Source organism: Schistocerca nitens, chromosome 10, assembly GCF_023898315.1.
Source record: "Schistocerca nitens isolate TAMUIC-IGC-003100 chromosome 10, iqSchNite1.1, whole genome shotgun sequence".
Classification (NCBI taxonomy): Eukaryota; Metazoa; Arthropoda; class Insecta; order Orthoptera; family Acrididae; genus Schistocerca; species Schistocerca nitens.
This window is the reverse complement of record NC_064623.1, coordinates 210,075,708-210,096,264: the sequence shown is the minus strand read 5'-3', so window position 1 is coordinate 210,096,264 and position 20,557 is coordinate 210,075,708. Positions and strand designations below refer to the sequence as shown.

The window sequence follows — 20,557 nt, the reverse complement described above, 5'->3', positions numbered from 1 at the left end:
AAGGGCAGGCCTCTTCCTCATTACAAAGGTTACGCGTATCTTAAACAGAGGGAATCTAAAGAAGGTGTTGTTACGTGGATGTGCTTACGCCGAAAAGCGGATCATTGGAAAGGAAAGCTGCTTTCGAGGAACGGAGAAGCGTTGAACGTATTAGAACATCTCTGTGGACCACCTGACGATGCGGCTCTGAAAGTGAGAAAGCAAGTGGAAAGAGGGAAGAGAAGGTCTCAAGAGAGTACACAGTTATCGGAGATATACGCAGATGAAATGAGAAATCTACATAATAAAGTTTATGACTTTGGTACAGTGATGTCTAATTCAGAATCTATGAAGAGAACCATGCGTCGTCGATGGAGTCAAGAGCGGGGGAACCAACAAGAGCCTAAGAACTCCTATGAAATTGATCTTCATGAAGATCTATTAAAAATGGGAGATGGCAGTAGTTTTCTTCTGGAAGACGATAGATTATAGGTGAGAATAATGATTTTTAGTGGACGCAAAGGAAAAAAAGTTTAAAAACATGTTCCCATTTTTTTATGGATGGAACATTTAAGAGATGCAACAAGCAGTTTGAACAAACCTACACCATACACGTAGACTTAGGAGGGCCCGATTAAAGAAACAAACGTTCTTCCTACTGTATTTGCACTGCTCCTTAATAAGAAGAAAGACACATATGTTCGTCTGTTTCGTCTGATAACAGGCAGTCTCTGAGTGGCGTCCTAAACAATTAAAGGTGGACTTTGAGGAAGCTGCGACATCGGCCATTCGTCAAGTTTTTCCCACAACTGAAATAAATGGCTTCTATTTCCATATGAAGAAGAGTTTATGGAGAAGAATTCGAGTTCTCGGTCTAAGTGAGGAGTACCGCTAGAACGAGGATTTAAGACTTCACGTCAGCATGTGTGCAGCGCTGGTAGTTGTAAAACCGGAGGACGTAAGCAATGGATGGATTGAGATTCATGCAGAAGCTCCTGATAACGGAAGGTTCAATTTTTTGACTACTTTGTGGATAACTGGCTAGAGAATGAGGATATCGCAATAGAAATGTGGGACTGTTACGGAAAAAGGCATCGAACGACGAATGCTGTTGAAGGGTGGCACAGCAAAATAAATAGTATTATTGGAAAACCTCACCCTAGAATCAACTGTTTGGTGGAGTGCTTGAAAAAGGAAGCAGAGCTAACAAACTGCATGTACATGAAATTGGAAATGAATCTTGAAGCTAAGAAGAGGAAGAAGTACTTGAAGCTGGACGACAGGATAGAGAGAATCGTAAAGAATTATGAAGAGACTGGCAACATTAGGCCTTGCTTGAAAGCCATTGCCCATGTTCAGAAACTGGACTAAAATACGTTAAAAATAACGTATTAAAAACTATGAAGACCACTGAGTCCTCGCAGGTTACTGAGATAAAATTATTAAAACATTGAAGCAGCATTATCGGAGCTAATATTAAGTTGTAATTGTAAATAGAGTGTGCATTAGTTAAGCGTGTTTAGGCTGATTTTACACACGCCAGAATGGTAAATGGTCATTTATCATTTTCATGGTCCAAAGCCTGTGCAAAGTGTGATGCGAATCAGCCTTTAATGTAAAAATTAAAAAGTGTTTCAAGCCTCACAAAAGTATCCCTGTTGTTGTCACGTTAAGATAACTTTTTTCTCCCTTCCAATATTATGGCCATACTATTAAATAATTGTGAGTTCTAAAATAATTTTCTGAAGCTTCAGAATCGCAACTATCACCTAAAATATCATGGTTTGTTAAACTGATAGTACGCGCTTTCGTAAAAGAAAATGGTAACTGAACCTTTGAATTGCACCTAAAATTGACATCCCAAAACTGATCTGATCCTAAGGTTGACAATTTTGGCACCTCAAGTATTTTTTATTTTAGCTGCAAACATTTATAGTATATGTAAATCTACTGAAGTACATTTAGATAATAGTCCTTTAAAAATTAAAATTTCTTACTGAATTGTTGATTATCTTTAAACAGGTCAGTAAAAGCAAGGAGCTTACTATTGAAAATTAATTGTACTAAAGAACGTCAGAAACAAATGTATTAGACCTACTTTTCTTATACAAGCGCACGCTTGTATCTTGAGCTTGAGACTTTCTGAAAAGATATTTGATCATTTCCTCTGTCACTGACAGTGTAATTTCAGTTGCTTTGCAACACCAGGGATATCTACTTCTAAATTATGTTTCAAGCTGTTCTCATTTCGAATTCTGGAATATTTACTTCGTCTTCTTTGGTGAAGGAATTTCGGAAAATGCATTTACTAACTCCACTTTAGCGGCATTATCATCAGTAACATTACCGTCGCTGTCGTCCAGTAAAGGTACTTACTGAGCCTTTCCGCTGGTTTACTTAACATGGGAGCAGTATCTCTTTGGATTTTCCGCCACATTTCTAGAGCGAGTTTCGTTGTGGAAACTATTAAATGTATCTCGCATTGAAATCCGCACCAAATTTCGAGCCTCAGTAAAACTTCACCAATCTTGGAGATTTTGCGTTCGTCTAAATTATACGTGCCTTTTGCGGTGCTCCTGCAACAGCTTTCTGTCATGTTTTGTGTACCATGCGGAATCAGTTCCGTCTCTTGATACTATTTCTTTGAACTTAGGCCACATATGGTCTTCATTTACATAGTTTGGAAGGATTGGAGACTATCTCTTAGAAAGACGTCACCCGAAATTTTAGCTGCTTTTATAAATAGATATATTTCGCGTTTAGTTTTGGTGAATTTATTTGTTACGGAATTGAGCCTCGCTACGACTGCGTGTTCACTAATCCCTGTATCCGTCGTGATGCTCTGGATTATGTGTGGCTAAAAGGTCAAGCGTGTTTTCGTAACCATTTACAATTTGAATGGCCTCGTCAACTAATTGTTAAAAGTAATTTTAAAAAAGCATTTAGAACAATTACGGAAGTTGTCTTCTATTTACAATAGGGTATGAAAATGCATGTCAACGTACGGAAGGTAGATTCGAGTCACTGCCAACTATAATTCTATGAGTAGGGTACCCATTTGTGATGAGACTCAAGTTTTCTTTGAACTGTTCAGCAACTGTTTCATCTGAGACAGAGGGTCGGTAAAAGGAGCAAATTATTAATTTATTCCGGTTGTCGAATATAACCTCTGCCCCTACTAAGTCACAGGAACTATCTGCTTCAAAGTCGATTGTGAGCTTACATTATTTTTCCTTAAGTTGTCCTTGTTTCTGTTGTAGTGCAGATAATTACAATTACGGCTTCTCCCTCCAGAACTTAAGATGCTTTCTCTGTGACCCTGTAAATACCAGAGCTAAACAATGTAGAACAACAACGTACGTTACAAGCGTAGCATTCTGTATTACTTCATTTCCTTATTTCTAACATTTTAAAATTGTAAGTTGACTTTAGATGACATGTCAATCATAGATGTTCTTATCTCTATTTAGTGAACGTGTTTTCAGTTAGCCGGCCGAAGTGGCCGTGCGGTTAAAGGCGCTGCAGTCTGGAACCGCGAGACCGCTACGGTCGCAGGTTCGAATCCTGCCTCGGGCATGGATGTGTGTGATGTCCTTAGGTTAGTTAGGTTTAACTAGTTCTAGGGGACTAATGACCTCAGCAGTTGAGTCCCATAGTGCTCAGAGCCATTTGAACCATTTGTTTTCAGTTATGTTTTGAACTTTGTCCCGCTACACTTTTATTAACTAATGTTTTTAGAGAGTAAATTAATATGAAGTAAGTCGTTCTTCTTTTCAAACATTCACATACTCATTTATTCTTTCCCTATTGTCTGTTGGGTATGCAGTTGTAGTAATTAAAGTAGGCACAAATGCAATGATCAAAAAGAAATGATAAGCGTACATTCGCGTTCTCGTTACATTGTTTCTTTCTTGTTGGTCCCATGCCGATGGACTGTTTCCATCGCAATCAGTAAGCGTGAAAGGAAGCTACCGTACAGACAGAGGAATCTATATTTATACTTGGCAGAACTAATTACATACTGACATAATCGTCGATATTGCTTTCGTTTCCCAAAAGTTATAAATATTTCGATTTCGGAAAAGAAGCTCTGTATTTGGCCAAGATGTCAAAGAAGAAGGTCCCTTACGTACTGGTTGTATCGAGTAAGATGTGGAGACGGCGGTTTGATAGCGGACAGAAGAGGTACGAGGAAGGGCGTCCCTTACCTGGCGAAGGGGCAAGTGTGGCAATTGTCCGGCGTGGCAAATGTCCGGCATTCGTGCGCACCGTGGTTGGAATACTCGAGGCTGGCTTACACACATACATTCCAGACACGACGGTCACAAGAGCTTTTAGTTCGAGAGAGGCAACCGCGCGCCAGGAGGCCAGTCCCAACCCATCTACGTCGGTCGGTGGCCGCCCGTGAAGCGGACAGCATTCGCCCGAGGGAAAGGAGGAACGACACCGTGTTCGGCTTAAAAGCAAATTCCGCTACATTGTGTAGGAGTGGCCAGCCTACGCATTCTTTACACATAGCACGCAGTTTCAGAGATTTTCACAGGAAGACAGCAAACGCCAAACGCCGATGCTACAGATTTCCGGATTGGTCGCCTTAAACGAAACGTCATTCTCCCGTTTTAGAAGAGCAATGCTGATTGGCAGACGATATTTCTGACGCCTTGAGCTGAAGGAATAATGGAAGAGACCGAAAGATATACCCCTTCACGTCTGGCGTGTTGAGGCGCGGTTCCGTTGTCGCTCTTGGAGCGAGGAACAAGTCTCTCCTCAGTACTTCACTGGGAGAGCACCTCTGTCGAGAGCGAATCGAAGTGCGACGCTCTATATTGAGTCCTTGAGATTAAGCGTTGTTCACTGTGTTGGCCGCCACACTTATTGTGCGGTGTGAACGGACAGAGTTAAACGCCTGCGAGCGAATTTTTGAGTGGCATCATGGTGGACTGGTTATCTGACCGGTGTACCATGCCAGTAGTTAGACTAGGGGCGAATAGGAATCCTTGACTTCATCAAGGTGTAGGGAGAGTTTGGTTGGTGAAGGTCAATCCAGATAGAACGAGAATTATCTTATTTGTCAGCAGCGAGTGGCACAGACAGCAGTCATCGCAGCTTACGGTATTGTGCGCTACAGCTATTGCGAGCCCCATATTTCCTCCACAACAGTACACTTCACTGCATTTCACACGCGACAGCCTCGACCGTACCTAGCAACATTCTAACGTATAATTATTCAAGTTGAGTAGGCGCGGCTCTCAGCCATTCTGCCAAGTCAACAATCATCTTAAACTTTGTATAGAAATTTCATTAGCGAATCCTATCCTTGAGAGGTAACTACACATTCCGAAAAGAACCAGGATATAACGTGTTCAATTCCTAACTAAAATTGCCATAGTGATTTCCCAGAATTTTTGCAAAATAAATAATAACTTTCGTTAGTTTCATGTTTTTCTTACACTAACTAGCACTACTCCAGTACTCAAGTATCCCACTAGTTACGTAAGAAATTTTGTGAATTTTTGTGTCATTTCCTTACAGCGGACGACTCCAGAAGATATTTATTGCTGAAAGTTTTTCAGGCATTTCTCTTTAGAACGTTAGGAGCGCCTGTCTGACTTCTGTAGTAGTGTGGGGGTGGAAATTGCATCTTGCAGGAGCCACAGGGTAAAGGGTACATATCAGATTAATCCGTTGCGCAGAATAAAAGAATCTCAGATCAACCCCACGCTCACAATAAGAACAAAAATCCAGAAAAAAATGCAAAATGGCTATTTAATGATGAACATTAAAAAAGTGGAGGATAAACAGAAAAAGATACTCTGAATCTAGGTACAAAAGGTGCATGTCATCATAGTCTCTTACAATCATTTGCCCGCATGGAGTGGCCGCTCTGTTTGAGGCGCCATGTCACGGATTGCACGGCCCCTCCCACCGGAGGTACGAGTCCTCCCTCGGGCATGGGCATGGGCATAAGTTAGTTTAAGTTAGTTTAAGTAGTGTGTAACTCTAGGGACCGATGACCTCAGCAGTTTGGTTCCTTAGGAATTCGCACACATTTTAACTTTTTTTTTTTTTTACAGTCATTTGGCGGGTCTTCGTACTTTATAAAATGGAACAGTTACGCCCGAAGATGAAAAGAGGGGAAGGAAGATAGACTTTAACGTCCTGTCGACATCAGGGTCACCAGAGTTTGAGCACAAGCTCGGAGTGGTTCACGGATGGGGAAGGAAATCGGCCGCGCCCTTTCAAAGGAACCATTTCGGTATATGGCTGTAGAGGCGCGTGAGCATGTTGGACTTCCATGGCGATGAGTACAGGGTTATTCATAATCACTTTCGGAGTTTCGGAACACGACTACCCGAGAACTAGAAGACATAAAGGAAAATAACACATATCAGTGGATAGACCATCTCTCCTAGTTTCGACTCGTAAAGGCGCTCGTAAACAGTCAAGCTTATTTCTCCGTTGATCTATTGTTGGCGTGTGACAGCGACTGGTCAAATATTTAACAACGAAATTCGCCAAACAACAGTGCAAATTGACAAGTTATTTTATTTTATTTTCGCTACCAGTTTCGGCAATTCAATATGCTGTCTTCGAGCCCCATATGTACCTCTAAAAAATTATCGATATTGGCATACTGGGCCCACCTGTTTCTGTACGTGGTGAATTCTCAAGTGCTTTCCTCGAAGACAGTTGCAGTAAGTATTCGAAGGAAGCACTTGAGAATTCACGACATCAAGAAACATATAGACGCAGCTTGCTAGCATCGATAATTTTTGAGTGGTGTACATTGGGCCTGAAGATGGCATATTGAATTGCCGAAACTTGTAGCGAAAATAATAAAAAAAAGCTTCTCAATTTGCATTGCTGTTTGGCGAATTCCTTTGTTAAACGTCAAACTTATTCCTCAAACTGGCTTTTATCTAGCCAGTGATCTGTCAAACAAGCCCTTACACATACCAACAAAGTTTGTCAATTTAACCTCACTTTTGAACGAGATACTGTTCACGTATGCTGCGTTTTGACACTAGTGGGATTGGCCACAAATGCATGTAAAGCATTTTTAACATTGACTCTGACTCTGTGTTTAAAGAAGAAGAAAAAGAAGGAGAGGAAGAAGTAGGAAACAAGTCGTCTGGTCCAGGGACGGTTTAAAATGAGAGAAATGTACGTATGAAAACCAGTTAAGGAAAACGTTACACTCGCCCTTATCTTGAAAAAGAAGACAAAAGAACACCAAAATTTATTCCCTGCTACTTGATCCTCTAATGATAGTTCATTAAAATATCTCAACTTGGGGACATATACATGTCCGTGGAAGAATTTGAGAACTTCGATATATTTTATTTTTTGCACTCCTGCTCGTATGTTGTGCGTAGTGGAATACTGATTTTATTGCGTAATATACGTCAGGGAAAGATGCAATACATCTACAGTTTTGAAACCGCCGGTGCTATTTTGTTTTTATTCTTGATCGTAGTTTCCATAGTTGTGGAAATTCGTGGTGTAGTGAGATTTATTGTAATAAAGCTACTTCTAATTAAAGATAATGGATTTGGCGTAACCTAAACACAAAGAACGTCCGCCATCTTGTGAAATTTCTGGCAATCAAAATTCCTGTCAAACACGCTCTGTTTTTGACAAACACGTAAAACAGAAGAGTACACTGTCAAATCTTTGGCAACCATAGTAGGATTTGGCATATTCTTTGATCGTTTACGGGGGCTTTTATATGCGCTGGCGGAGCTGCAGAGCGCTCCACGATAGAGGAGGCGTGTCAGAACACGGCGCATAGTGCAGCAATATATGCGTCTTGTGTCCACGATTTACGAAATGTGCCAGTCGTGACGGTTCAGTGATTATTTCGTACCAAATACCAGGTTAAGGTGCCAACAGAAAATCCATGGTTTGTACAACACATTCCGTGGTACTGGCTCCTTACATGGTGCGAAAAAAATAAAAATAAAAATAAGAGGCTAGCTGTGACCACAAGTTGGAAAGGTGGAACGCGGGCGGAAACTGTTCGTCAGGAGTCAGAAGAAATCATCGGCACCCGCGAGCAGAAGTGTGGCATGTACCACTGTCAGCTATCTGGCATATTCTCCGCATACATATGCGTGGAGAGCCGTACCGGCTGCAGTTGTCGCATGCACTGACAACTCGGGAAATTGAGCTTCGTTCTCTTTTGCCATGACTTCGCAACAGCTGCTGGAGGACAACGGTGTTTCACAGAAGTTGGTTTTCGAGGCGAAGCTATGTTTCATGTGCCTGGGAAGGTGATATGTCATAAAATGCGTGTCCGGGCCACGTAAAAACCACACGAGATTGCGGGACACATTCGTGATTCACCTAAAGTTAACATCTTTTGTGCCATGTCCTCTGCTTAAGTTTATGGGCCATTCATCTTTGCGGAGAAAATTGAGAACGGTTTCGTGTAGCTGAACATGCTGCACTGATGGCTGTTGCTACAATTACAGCAAAATAGTAGAGATTTCATTTTCGAGCAAGGCGGTACTCCACCACACATTGTTTCAGACGTGATGGACTCAATGTCGAATTGCCTCAGCCGTGGACTGGACGTGGTCCCTGTTATATAATTCCCCTCTACTACAGTGGTTCCCATAGTCACCTGACTTCATTCCATATGATTCCCTTTTACTGGATTATGTCAAAGATCGTGTGCTGTCATTTAAGTTGGAAGAGTTGCATGGAATAATAATTTAGGCGGTCGCTGATATCGCCCATGACGTGCTGCGACGTGTGTGGCAACAGTTTTTACTGTCCTATTGGTAACTGACACATCACAAACGGTACACCTATGTGCTGAGTACCTGTAAACTGAATTACAAACCTGGAGAGAGGCCCTATCCACTGATGTATGTTTGTTTTATATATGGGTTATAGCTTTCTCTCAGTCGTCTTCTGAAACTCCGGAGATACTTGTGAATAATCCCATACAATTTAAAGAAAGAACATTACGTTAAAAAAGTAATGTAATCATTACTGTCCATTTTCTCGAAATATAATCAACCACAAGACTTCTTTTGTCGTTTTATATTTCTCGGATGACATATCTCTGCGTCTTAGAGAAATATGTTTAAGAAAACATATTTTCTTTTTTTTTAATTCAAAATAAAAAATGTCATGGTTTCTTTCCTTCTTATAAGTTTGTATCTTCTCAACTACAGCAGTGAAGTGATCTACATCTACAGCTACGTGCATACTCTGCAAATCACGTTTAAGTGCCTAGCAGAGGGTTCATCGAACCACCTCTATAATTCTCTATTATCCTAATATCGTACAGCGCCCGGAAAGAAAATACGGGCTCTGATTTCCCTTATTTTATCATGCTGATCGTTTCTCCCTATGTAGGTCGGCGTCAACAAAATATTTTCGCATTCGGAGGGCAAAGTTGATGATTGGAATTTCGTGAGAAGATTGCTCCGCAGCGAAAAACGCCTTTCTTTTAATGATGTCCATCCCAAATCCTGTATCATTTCAGTGACACACTCTCTCCTATTTCGCGATAATACAAAACGTACTGCCTGTCTTTGAACTTTTAGATGTAACGCGCCTATCCTATCTGGTGATCCCACACCTAGCCGGCCTCGGTGGCCGAGCGTTTCTAGGCGCTACCGTCGGGAACCGCGCGACCCTTACGGTCGCAGGTTCGAATCCTGCCTCGGGCATGGATGTGTGTGATGTCCTTAGGTTAGTTAGGTTTAAGTAGGTCTAAGTTCTAGGGGACTGATGACCTCAGAAGTTAAGTCCCATAGTGCTCAGAGCCATTTGAACCATTTTGATCCCACACCGCACAGCAGTATTCTACAAGAGGACGGACAAGCGTAGTGTAGGCAGTCTCCTTAGTAGGTCTGTTACATTTTCTAAGTATCCTGCCAATAAAACGTAGTCTCTCCTTAGCATTTCCCACAACATTTTCTATGTGTCCCTTCAAATTTAAGTTGTTCGTAATTGTAATACCTAGGTCTTTAGTTGAATTTACGGTCTTTGCATTTGACTGATTTATCGTGTAACCGAAGTTTAACGGATTCCTTTTAGCACCCATGTGGATGACCTCAAACTTTTTGTTATTTAGGGTCAATTGCCAATTTTCGAACCATACAGATATCTTTTCTAAATATTTTTGTAATTTGTTTTGGTATTCTGATGACTTTACTAGTCGTTAAACGACAGCGTCATCTGCAAACAACCTAAGACAGCTGCTCAGATTGTCTCCCAAATACACAAGGAACAGCGAAGGACCCATAAACACTACCTTGGGAAACGCCAGAAATCACTTCTGTTCTACTCGATGACTTCCCGTCAGCTACTACGAACTGTGACCTCTCTGACAGGATATCACGAATCCAGTCACATAACTGAGACGATATTCCATAAGCACGCAACTTCAGTACAAGCCGCTTGTGTGGTACAGTGTCAAATGCCTTGCGGAAATCCAGAACTACGGAATCAATTTAAAATCCCTTGTCAATAGCACTCAACACTTCGTTGAGTACAGAACTAATTGTGTTTCACAAGAACGATGTTTTCTAAATCCATGTTGACTGTGTGTCAATAGACCTTTCTCTTCGAGGTAATTCATAATATTCGAACACAATATACGTTCCAAAATCATACTGCATATCGACGTTAATGATATTGGCCTGTAATTTAATGGATTACTCCTAATGCTTTCTTGAATATTGGTGTGACCTGTCCAACTTTCCAGTCTTTGGGAACGGATCTTTCGTCGAGCGATTCTTTATAATCGGACGAATGGGCCCCTAAGTGTCTTACAAAACTCTAAATTGTGGTTGATTACATTACAAAAATATTGAAAACGATAATTATGCTAGATTTTTTAGACATAAAACTGTGCGATCCAGTTCCTTCATATTGTTCCGGTGAGCTTTATTTGTACTCTCGGCAAATTTATTTGCTTCATTGTCTATAACTGTCAAGCGTTCTCAATGCCTTCTGTTCTCAGCTCTGTAGTTCACGCTTCGAAACGATCCATCCAACTCCATTTTAACCAGGCTACTCCTCCCATAACCTAGGCAATAATTATAGGGGGAACTACCATCAGCATCTGCGTCCATGACTTTAACCCAACCATTTACGACTGTCCTACCCGATTGACTAATGCATTAAAATATCTCGGCCTAGTGCTCGAATGACAGTTAACGTGTGAAACTCTTCTACCAACAATCCAGACGATTGCCTATAGTGTTCTAAAACCACCGTAGTCGGCCACCCATGGGGATTATTCTCATCTGCTATCATTCACACCATGATGTGTCCTATCCCTTCATACGCCATCGTTGCCTGAGTATGAACTAGCCTCCACTAATTAATGAAGAGGTACTGCTTCTAAATGATGCGATTTGACTAAAAGAAGGGCTGGGTGGAGAGAACGCATTCCGAGGCAGAAGTAAGTTAATTCCGTAATGGAGGGAGCTGTGGGGAGAAACTGTGGAGGCAGACGAAGTAAACAGGTTCAAATGGATTTACAGTGTAATGGTTCCGATTAATCTTCCTGCAAGCCTCCTAATTTTTCCTTGATAGCGATTTCTTTCTTAATTTCTACACGAATCTCTCTCATCCTTTTCTGATTTAGCCTGCTTGCACTTCCCCAATTTCATTTGTACATAGTAAAAACTGCCAGCTCTCAACTTCATGTTAGACACTTCTGTATTCACATTAAACGTATTCTCAATTGCCAATACGGACAACCATCGTATGGAGGACAGACTGACGACAATGAATATTTGTGCTGGTCTGGAACTCGAACCCGGATATCCCACTTACCGAGAACAGTCGCCTTACCATTTGGGTATCGGTGCACAACTCACGGCCAGACTAAGCGATAAGCGGGAAATTCGGGTTCGAGTCCCGGTCAGGTACAAATTTTCATTGTTGTCATTCCATTCTACAGCTGATGCACGCATGTCCAAAGGAACTTAGGATCGTAAATCGCAATAACACAGGCACTGCAATATCGTACTTTTGTATTTTGTACTTCCAGCGGCAAAGTGGAATATTTCTATGACTGTCCATGAGTTTCTCACCTTTGCTGTTGGTGTATGTGTGGTAAGAGCGTAGCCATACTGTATTGAGAAAACGAAGGAGCCAATTGTTACTGTATGGACAAACCGGTCTTTTTGTGTTCCACTTTCAACCTCTCTCTCCTGCTCGCTACACTACGTACTATCTGTTAACTGTGCCTGCGCTTACTTGTGATAGTTTTATCAAGGTGAGCAATGGTGAGGATGTAAGCTGCTGTATGTGTGATAACGTCAGCTACCCTCACGTGTCTGCTTGTTCAGGTAAGCACAGCCCAACCAACCCCACATCTCTCTGAATGCACGGAATCTGGCCGTGAGTCGTGCACCGATACCCAAATGGTAAGGCGACTGTTCTCGGTAAGTGGGATATCCGGGTTCGAGTTCCAGACCAGCACAAATATTCATTGTCGTCAGTCTGTCCTCCATACGATGGTTGTCCGTATTGGCAATTGAGAATACGTTTAATGTGAATACAGAAGTGTCTAACATGAAGTTGAGAGCTGGCAGTTTTTACTATGTACAAATGAAATTGGGGAAGTGCAAGCAGGCTAAATCAGAAAAGGATGAGAGAGATTCGTGTAGAAATTAAGAAAGAAATCGCTATCAAGGAAAAATTAGGAGGCTTGCAGGAAGATTAATCGGAACCATTACACTGTAAATCCATTTGAACCTGTTTACTTCGTCTGCCTCCACAGTTTCTCCCCACAGCTCCCTCCATTACGGAATTAACTTACTTCTGCCTCGGAATGCGTTCTCTCCACCCAGCCCTTCTTTTAGTCAAATCGCATCATTTAGAAGCAGTACCTCTTCATTAATTAGTGGAGGCTAGTTCATACTCAGGCAACGATGGCGTATGAAGGGATAGGACACATCATGGTGTGAATGATAGCAGATGAGAATAATCCCCATGGGTGGCCGACTACGGTGGTTTTAGAACACTATAGGCAATCGTCTGGATTGTTGGTAGAAGAGTTTCACACGTTAACTGTCATTCGAGCACTAGGCCGAGATATTTTAATGCATTAGTCAATCGGGTAGGACAGTCGTAAATGGTTGGGTTAAAGTCATGGACGCAGATGCTGATGGTAGTTCCCCCTATAATTATTGCCTAGGTTATGGGAGGAGTAGCCTGGTTAAAATGGAGTTGGATGGATCGTTTCGAAGCGTGAACTACAGAGCTGAGAACAGAAGGCATTGAGAACGCTTGACAGTTATAGACAATGAAGCAAATAAATGTGCCGAGAGTACAAATAAAGCTCACCGGAGCAATATGAAGGAACTGGATCGCACAGTTTTATGTCTAAAAAATCTAGCATAATTATCGTTTTCAATATTTTTGTAATGTAATCAACCACAATTTAGAGTTTTGTAAGACACTTAGGGGCCTATTCGTCCGATTATAAAGATGTTTTCTAAATCCATGTTGACTGTGTGGCAATAGACCTTTCTCTTCGAGGTAATTCATAATATTCGAACACAATATACGTTCCAAAATCATACTGCATATCGACGTTAATGATATTGGCCTGTAATTTAATGGATTACTCCTAATGCTTTCTTGAATATTGGTGTGACCTGTCCAACTTTCCAGTCTTTGGGAACGGATCTTTCGTCGATCGAGTGTTGCGTATGGATCGAGTGTTGCGTATGGAGCGGTGTGAGCATAACAATGTTTTACGTGGTGTATACTCAGTGATGTAAAAAGAAAGTTCCGTTCCTTATTTCTCCCTCTTAGGTAATTTCTTTGGTTCAAATGGCTCTGAGCAGTATGGGACTCAACTGCTGAGGTCATAAGTCCCCTAGAACTTAGAACTACTTAAACCTAACCTAACCTAAGGACAACACACACATCCATGCCCGAGGCAGGATTCGAACCTGCGACCGTAGCGGTCGCGCGGTTCCATACTGTAGCGCCATAACCGCTCGGCCACCAGCGGCCGGCCGGTAATTTCTTTTTCTTTTAAAAGTAGCCTATTTCTTCCTCAGAGTTCAAGCTGTTCCCATACCAAATTTCATCGAAAACGATTCAGCGGTTTAGTCTTGAAAATGTAACCGAGAGAGTTATTTTCGTGTTTAATAATACTGGCATCCTGTTCGGGATGTTTGGCTGCTTGGTGCAAGCGTTATTATTTGACGGTACTACGGCAACTTTCCCGTTTGATGATGGACAACATCACCCTGTCCATAGCAAAGAAAATTCGACCCGGCCACGAATCGAACGCGGGACCTGATGATCGAGGCTGATGCTAACCGTAAGATCACGAGCTACTGACACACATCACTCAGTGATGGTCACTGAGTGACGGTCACTGTACCAAAATAAAGGCCGGCCGGTGTGGCCGTGCGGTTCTAGGCGCTTCAGTCTGGAACCGCGGGACCGCTACGGTCTCAGGTTCGAATCCTGCCTCGGGCATGGATGTGTGTGATGTCCTTAGGTTAGTTAGGTTTAAGTAGTTCTAAGTTCTAGGGGACTGATGACCTCAGAAGCTTAGTCCCATAGTGCTCAAAGCCATTTGAACCATTTTATAAAAGAATCAACAGTCCTGATCGCTACGATGAACTCCTCTAGATCTCACAGGTAGGAGTTTATTGTGTACCGTCAAGCTGGAGACTTGACAGTGATCCGATATTGCAACTTATTTTACATACAAACTTACATTTCCGCACAGTACTTTCCTATCAAAACTTTATCCATGATTATTCTCGGCCATAATGGCTATGTTTATGAAACGTGACTGTGTTGGGTAATTATTTATTTATAATTTCTGCTACCAGTCACTTTTTTATTTTATGTTTAATCTAGCATAATACAAGGCGTTTCGAACATGTTCTGTTCAGCTTCAGGCGTTTATACATAAATACCGAGAAATGTTACTTAAAAATAAACAGTCTTAAACTAGATTAATCTAGAACTATTTGTCAATTGTTTGTTACTGTAGCGTCTGGTGTGGCATTTGGGTGGGGTGGGGTGGGGTGGGGGGGGGGGCTAGAAATCGAAATCAGTGATGTCTTCTCTGGTTTTCTTCTTTGTGGTTAACTGTATATGATATCACACCCTGTATAAGATGCAGATAGATTTGCATCAGTTATGTGTTACGAAAATAGTGTGAAAGGCTTTTATATGCCAGTAACAAACAATGGACAAAGAGTTCTAGATTAATCTAGTTTAAGACTATTTAAGTAACATTTCTCTGTACGTATGTATAAACGCCTGAAGATGGACAGAACATGTTCGAAACGCGTTGTATTATGTTAGATTAAACATAAAATAAAAAAAAGTGACTGGTAGCAGAAATTAGAAATAAATGCTTTATCCATGATGTCCCTTCTACAACCTACAGGAGTCTGCAATAGGAATCGTGAAGCACACGGTCGAAGGGTAACTGGAATTGTTGCCTGCAGCGCAGGACTTCTTACCTTCGTGACGACGAACACGTCTTCCCTCTTGAGCTTCCCGGAGTTGAACCACTTCTTGAGCGTGGTCCCGATCTCCCGCTCGTTGCGGTACAGGAAGGCCGTGTCGATGTGTCTGTAGCCCGCCTCCAGCGCCACGTCCAGAGCTTTGCCCACCTCTCCTTCCGACGACTGAAAAGTTCCAATGGTTAGTTACTTTCGATCTCTCTCTATGGTGAGGAACGGGTCAGTTTAAAATCATACGAGGGTTGGAACTTAAATAGTGGCAACTATTTATTCACAACCGATAAAAAAGAGTTATATGTTTGCACCTGAAACTTCCTGGCAGATTAAAACTGTGTGCCGGACCGAGACTCGAACTCGGGAACTTTGCCTTTCGCGGGCAAGTGCTCTACCATCTAAGCTACCCAAGTACGACTCACGCCCCGTCCTCAGAGCTTCACTTCTGCCAGTACCTCCTCTCATACTTTCCAAACTTTACAGAAGCTCTCCTGCGAACCTTTCAGAACCAGCACTCCTGAAAGAAAGGATATTGCGGAGACATGGCTTAGCCACAGCCTGGTGGATGTTTCCAGAATGAGATTTCCACTCTGCAACGGAGTGTGCGCTGATATGAAACTTCCTGGCAGAAGAGAAGCTGTCAGGACGGGGCGTGAGTCGTGCTTGGGTAGCTCAGAGGGTGGAGCACTTGCCCGCAAAAGGCAAAGGTCCCGAGTTCGAGTCTCGGTCCGGCACACAGTTTTAATCTGCCAGGAAGTTTCAGCGCACACTCCGCTGCAGAGTGGAAATCTCATTCTGGATGTGTGCACCTGTTACTGTCCTTCAAAGTAGTAGAACCCGTTGCCTGCGACGTGGAAGGCGTAGTATACCGTTTGCAGAGCCTGTTCTGTTGATGGGTCGAATGGAGCGGTCTACTGCCTGTCGAATCTGTGGAACAGTTCTGAAGCGAATGCGAAGAAGTGGTACCTTCAGCTTCGGAATCAAATCAGTCACAAGGACTTAAGCCCAGGGAGTATGGTGGATGGTACAGTACTTCCCAGTCCCATCGACCGAACAGCGCAGCCACAGCTTGCGCTGTATGCGCCCGCGCATTGTCGTGCGAAATGATGGGTGGATTCGGCAGAAAGTGTCGCCGTTTCTTTCGCAAAGCTGGTCGCAGGTGATCCTCCAAAAACGAACAGTAATACTGTGCATTGACGGTCTGCCGTGGAGGAACGTAATGCGTTAGGATAACACCATCACAGTCGTACACGAAAATCGCCATACTTCAGACCGCTCCATTCGCACCATCAACAGGCTCTGCTAGCGGTGTACTACGCCTTCCACATCGCTGGCAACGGGTTCTACACAACGCTGATGACTACTTTGAAGGACAGTAACAGGTGCAAACATGTAGCTGTTCTGTATCTGTTGTGAATAAATAGTTGCCACTATTTAAGTTCCAACACTCGTACATGCGACACGAGTAAGCTGCGCGTGTGACAAAACTCCTTCTAGTGCGAAATTAGGTAACTTGTCAAGAAATGGACCAAGTGCATAGAGGTCGCGGGAAATCATATATGAAAATGATGTTATTTACAATGTTTTAATACCAATACAATTTTCATTAAAAATCCATTTACTTTTTGCTTCCGTATATTTTATATTTATGCCTGTGAGGGTTTTCTTTTTTGCTACCTCGTTTAAATTTTATCGAATTGCCACCAATCAGAAAATACAGTCATCTATAATTCGAAATTTGGTTTCTGAAAACACACCGTTCAACGCTGTGTGTCAGTCAGACTTTGGGTACACAAACCAATTTTCCAAGCAAAAATGAGAACACGGATTTTCTTGAATTACAGCGCCAACTAACAAGAATCAAAACAAGTGTCTAAGACAAAATGTACGTAGTTTTTTATGTAGAATCTGATTCTGCAATAAAAAATGGGGGTTCCGATTTGAAATTTTAAAGTTGCCTCCCGCCCCACCGCCAGGGGGTTGGGATGACGGGCTAATTTTAGCACCAGCAGATGTCCCCCTCGAAAATAATCTACTTTGGATTTTACAAATTTTTGTGTGAAGCTTATTTTTCGAGTTATTCTGGTTTGTCAACTTAAAATTTACACCCTGTATACTCCTTCCACCTATCAGCGGCCGGCCGCGGTGGCCGAGCGGTTCTAGGCGCTTCAGTCCGGAACCGCGCGACTGCTACGGTCGCAGGTTTGAATCCTGCCTCGGGCATGGATGTGTGTGCTGTCCTTAGGTTAGTTAGGTTTAAGTAGTTCTAAGTTCTAGGGGACTGATGACCTCAGCAGTTGAGTCCCATAGTGCTCAGAGCCATTTGAACCTATAAGCTTTCCCTTCTTTGCATACAACTGGTTTACCATCTGAGCTCTCGATGGTCATACAGCTGTTTCCCCTTTTCCCAAAGGCATCTTTAATTTTCCTGTAGGCCGTATCTATCTTCCTCCTACTGAAATTGCTTCTAAATCATTAAATTTGTCCTCTAGCCATTCCTGCTTAGAAGTTTTGCACTTCCCGTCAACCTCATTTTTAGACGTTTGTATTCTCGTATTCCTTTGGTACATTTGAGTTTAGTGAATTAAATTCCTCGGAACACTTCAAAGTCGATTTTCTCTAGAATTTTTTGAGAGTTGCATCGAACGTATTTGGGAGATTGATAATTTAGTTCTGAACTTCACGTACCATAAACATAAAAAATGAAAATGCTGAGTGGTCTGCTTGTGAATGCGAAAATGGTTTGAGGCGCCATGTCACGGATTGCGCGGGCTCTTCGCCGGAGATTCGATACCTCCCTTGGGCATGCGTGTATGTGTTGTTCTTAGAATAAGTTAGTGTAAGTAGTGTGTAAGTCTAGGGACCGATGACCTCAGCAGTTTGCTCCCTTAGGAATTCACAGATATTTGAACAAAATGGCGCCCGTGGTCAACAGACTCTGACAGAGGAACAAATAGAGACATACACACTGTTGTTGTTGTTGTGGTCTTCAGTCCTGAGATTGGTTTGATGCAGCTCTCCATGCTACCCTATCCTGTGCAAGCTTCTTCATCTCCCAGTACCTACTGCAACCTACATCCTTCTGAATCTGCTGAGTGTATTCATCTCTTGGTCTCCCTCTTCGATTTTTACCCTCCACGCTGCCCTCCAATACTAAATTGGTGATCCCTCGATGTCTCAGAACATGTCCTACCACCCGTTCCCTTCTTCTACTCAAGTTGTGCCACAAACTCCTCCCCAATTCTAATCAATACCTCCTCATTAGTTATATGATCTACCCATCTAATCTTCAGCATTCTTCTGTAGCACCACTTTTCAAAAGCTTCTATTCTCTTCTTGTCTAAACTATTTATCGTCCATGTTTGACTTCCATACATGGCTACACTCCATACAAATACTTTCAGAAACGACTTCCTGACATTTTAATCTATACTCGATGTTAACAAATTTCTCTTCTTCAGAAACGCTTTCCTTGCCATTGCCAGTATGCACTTTATATCCTCTCTACTTCGACCATCATCAGTTATTTTGCTCCCCAAATAGCAAAACTCCTTTACTACTTTGTCTCATTTCCTAATCTAATTCCCTCAGCATCACCCGACTTAATTCGACTACATTACATTATCCTCGTTTTGCTTTTCTTGATGTTCATCTTATTCCTCCCTTTCAAGACACTGTCCATTCCGTTCAACTGCTCTTCCAAGTCCTTTGCTGTCTCTGACAGAATTACAATGTCATCGGCGAACCTCAAAGTTTTTATTTCTTCTCCATGGATTTTAATACCTATTTCGAACTTTTCTTTTGTTTCCTTTACTGGTTGCTCAATATACAGATTGAATAACATCGGGGATAGGCTATAACCTTGTCTCACTCCCTTCCCAACCACTACTTTCCTTTCGTGCCTCTCGACTCTTATAACTGCCATCTGATATTTGTACAAATTGTAAATAGCCTTTCGCTCAATGTGTTTTACCCCTGCCACCTTCAGAATTTGAAAGAGAGTATTCCTGTCAACATTGTCAAAAGCTTTCTCTACAAATGCTAGAAATTTAGGTTTGCCTTTCCTTAATCTAGTTTCTAAGATAAGCCGTAGGGTCAGTATTGCCTCACGTGTTCCAACATTTCTACGGAATCCAAACTGATCATACCCGAGGTCGGCTTCTATCAGTTTTTCCATTAGTCTGTAAAGAATTCGCGTTAGTATTTTGCAGCAGTGACATACACACTATGCATACCGTAATAAAACGTAACATACCTGCCAAGTGCCCAGACCCACAATGGGCATCTTCTGGCCGTTGTGGAAAGTGATGTGCTGCAGTTTGCCGGCCATCTCGCTCAGTTCCTGAGGCGCTGACGGATCAGAAGGCAGCTGTCGACTGTGTTGCACTCGCGAAGAACCGAGTATTTATACCAGTCGTAGCACTTGAAATAGCAATCTGATATTAGCAATTTCCTTATCTCGAGTGATGTGTGTGTCATCAGAACAATATACGAACAAGGAAGATTAGATAAATGCGAAGCAAAAACGCGAGTGACATAACTAGGATACCAAAGGTGTCGCGGAAGAATCTGAAGAGGAGCACGACGTTGACATGTGACCTTTGGCAATTGCACAATTGAACGTAATGCTATGTATGATACTAACATGCACAATTGGACGCAACATCATGCAACAAATTTTGTATGATGCCTAACATGCACAACTGGACGCATCGGTATGCAACAGATTTTTGCATGGTATATAACACCTTGCTTTGCTCAACAGATAGAAATGTTCATACGTAAAAATAATGTCCGACCTAGCCCGCACGGTTAGCCGTGAGGTCTAACGCACGGCTTTCCGGGCGGGAAGGAGCGCCTGGTCCCCGGCACGAATCCGTCCGGCGGATTTAGTGTCGAGGTCCGGTGTGCCGGCCAGCCTGTGGATGGTTTTTAAGGCGGTTTTCCATCTGCCTCGGCGAATGTGGGATGGTTCCCCTTATTCCGCCTCAGTTACACTATGTCAGCGATTGCTGCCCAAACACTGTCTCCAAGTACGCGCACACCATAATTACTCTACCTCGCAAACATTTAGGGTTACACTCGTCTGGTGTCAGACGTTC

At 42.4% G+C, this 20,557-nt stretch overlaps 1 protein-coding gene across 1 annotated transcript in view; it reads right to left on the bottom strand.

Moving 5' to 3' along the window:
• Positions 1-19,813, bottom strand: part of LOC126210313 (1,5-anhydro-D-fructose reductase-like) — a 42,645-nt gene extending 22,832 nt beyond the window's left edge. The window contains exons 1-2 of the mRNA XM_049939510.1: positions 19,711-19,813; positions 15,459-15,626 (exon numbers count right to left, since the gene is read on the bottom strand). Coding sequence (XP_049795467.1) covers positions 15,459-15,626; positions 19,711-19,785 — 243 coding nt within the window. The 5' untranslated portion in view covers positions 19,786-19,813. The remainder of the gene's footprint in view (positions 1-15,458; positions 15,627-19,710) is intronic.
• Between the last annotated feature and the right edge of the window lie 744 nt (positions 19,814-20,557).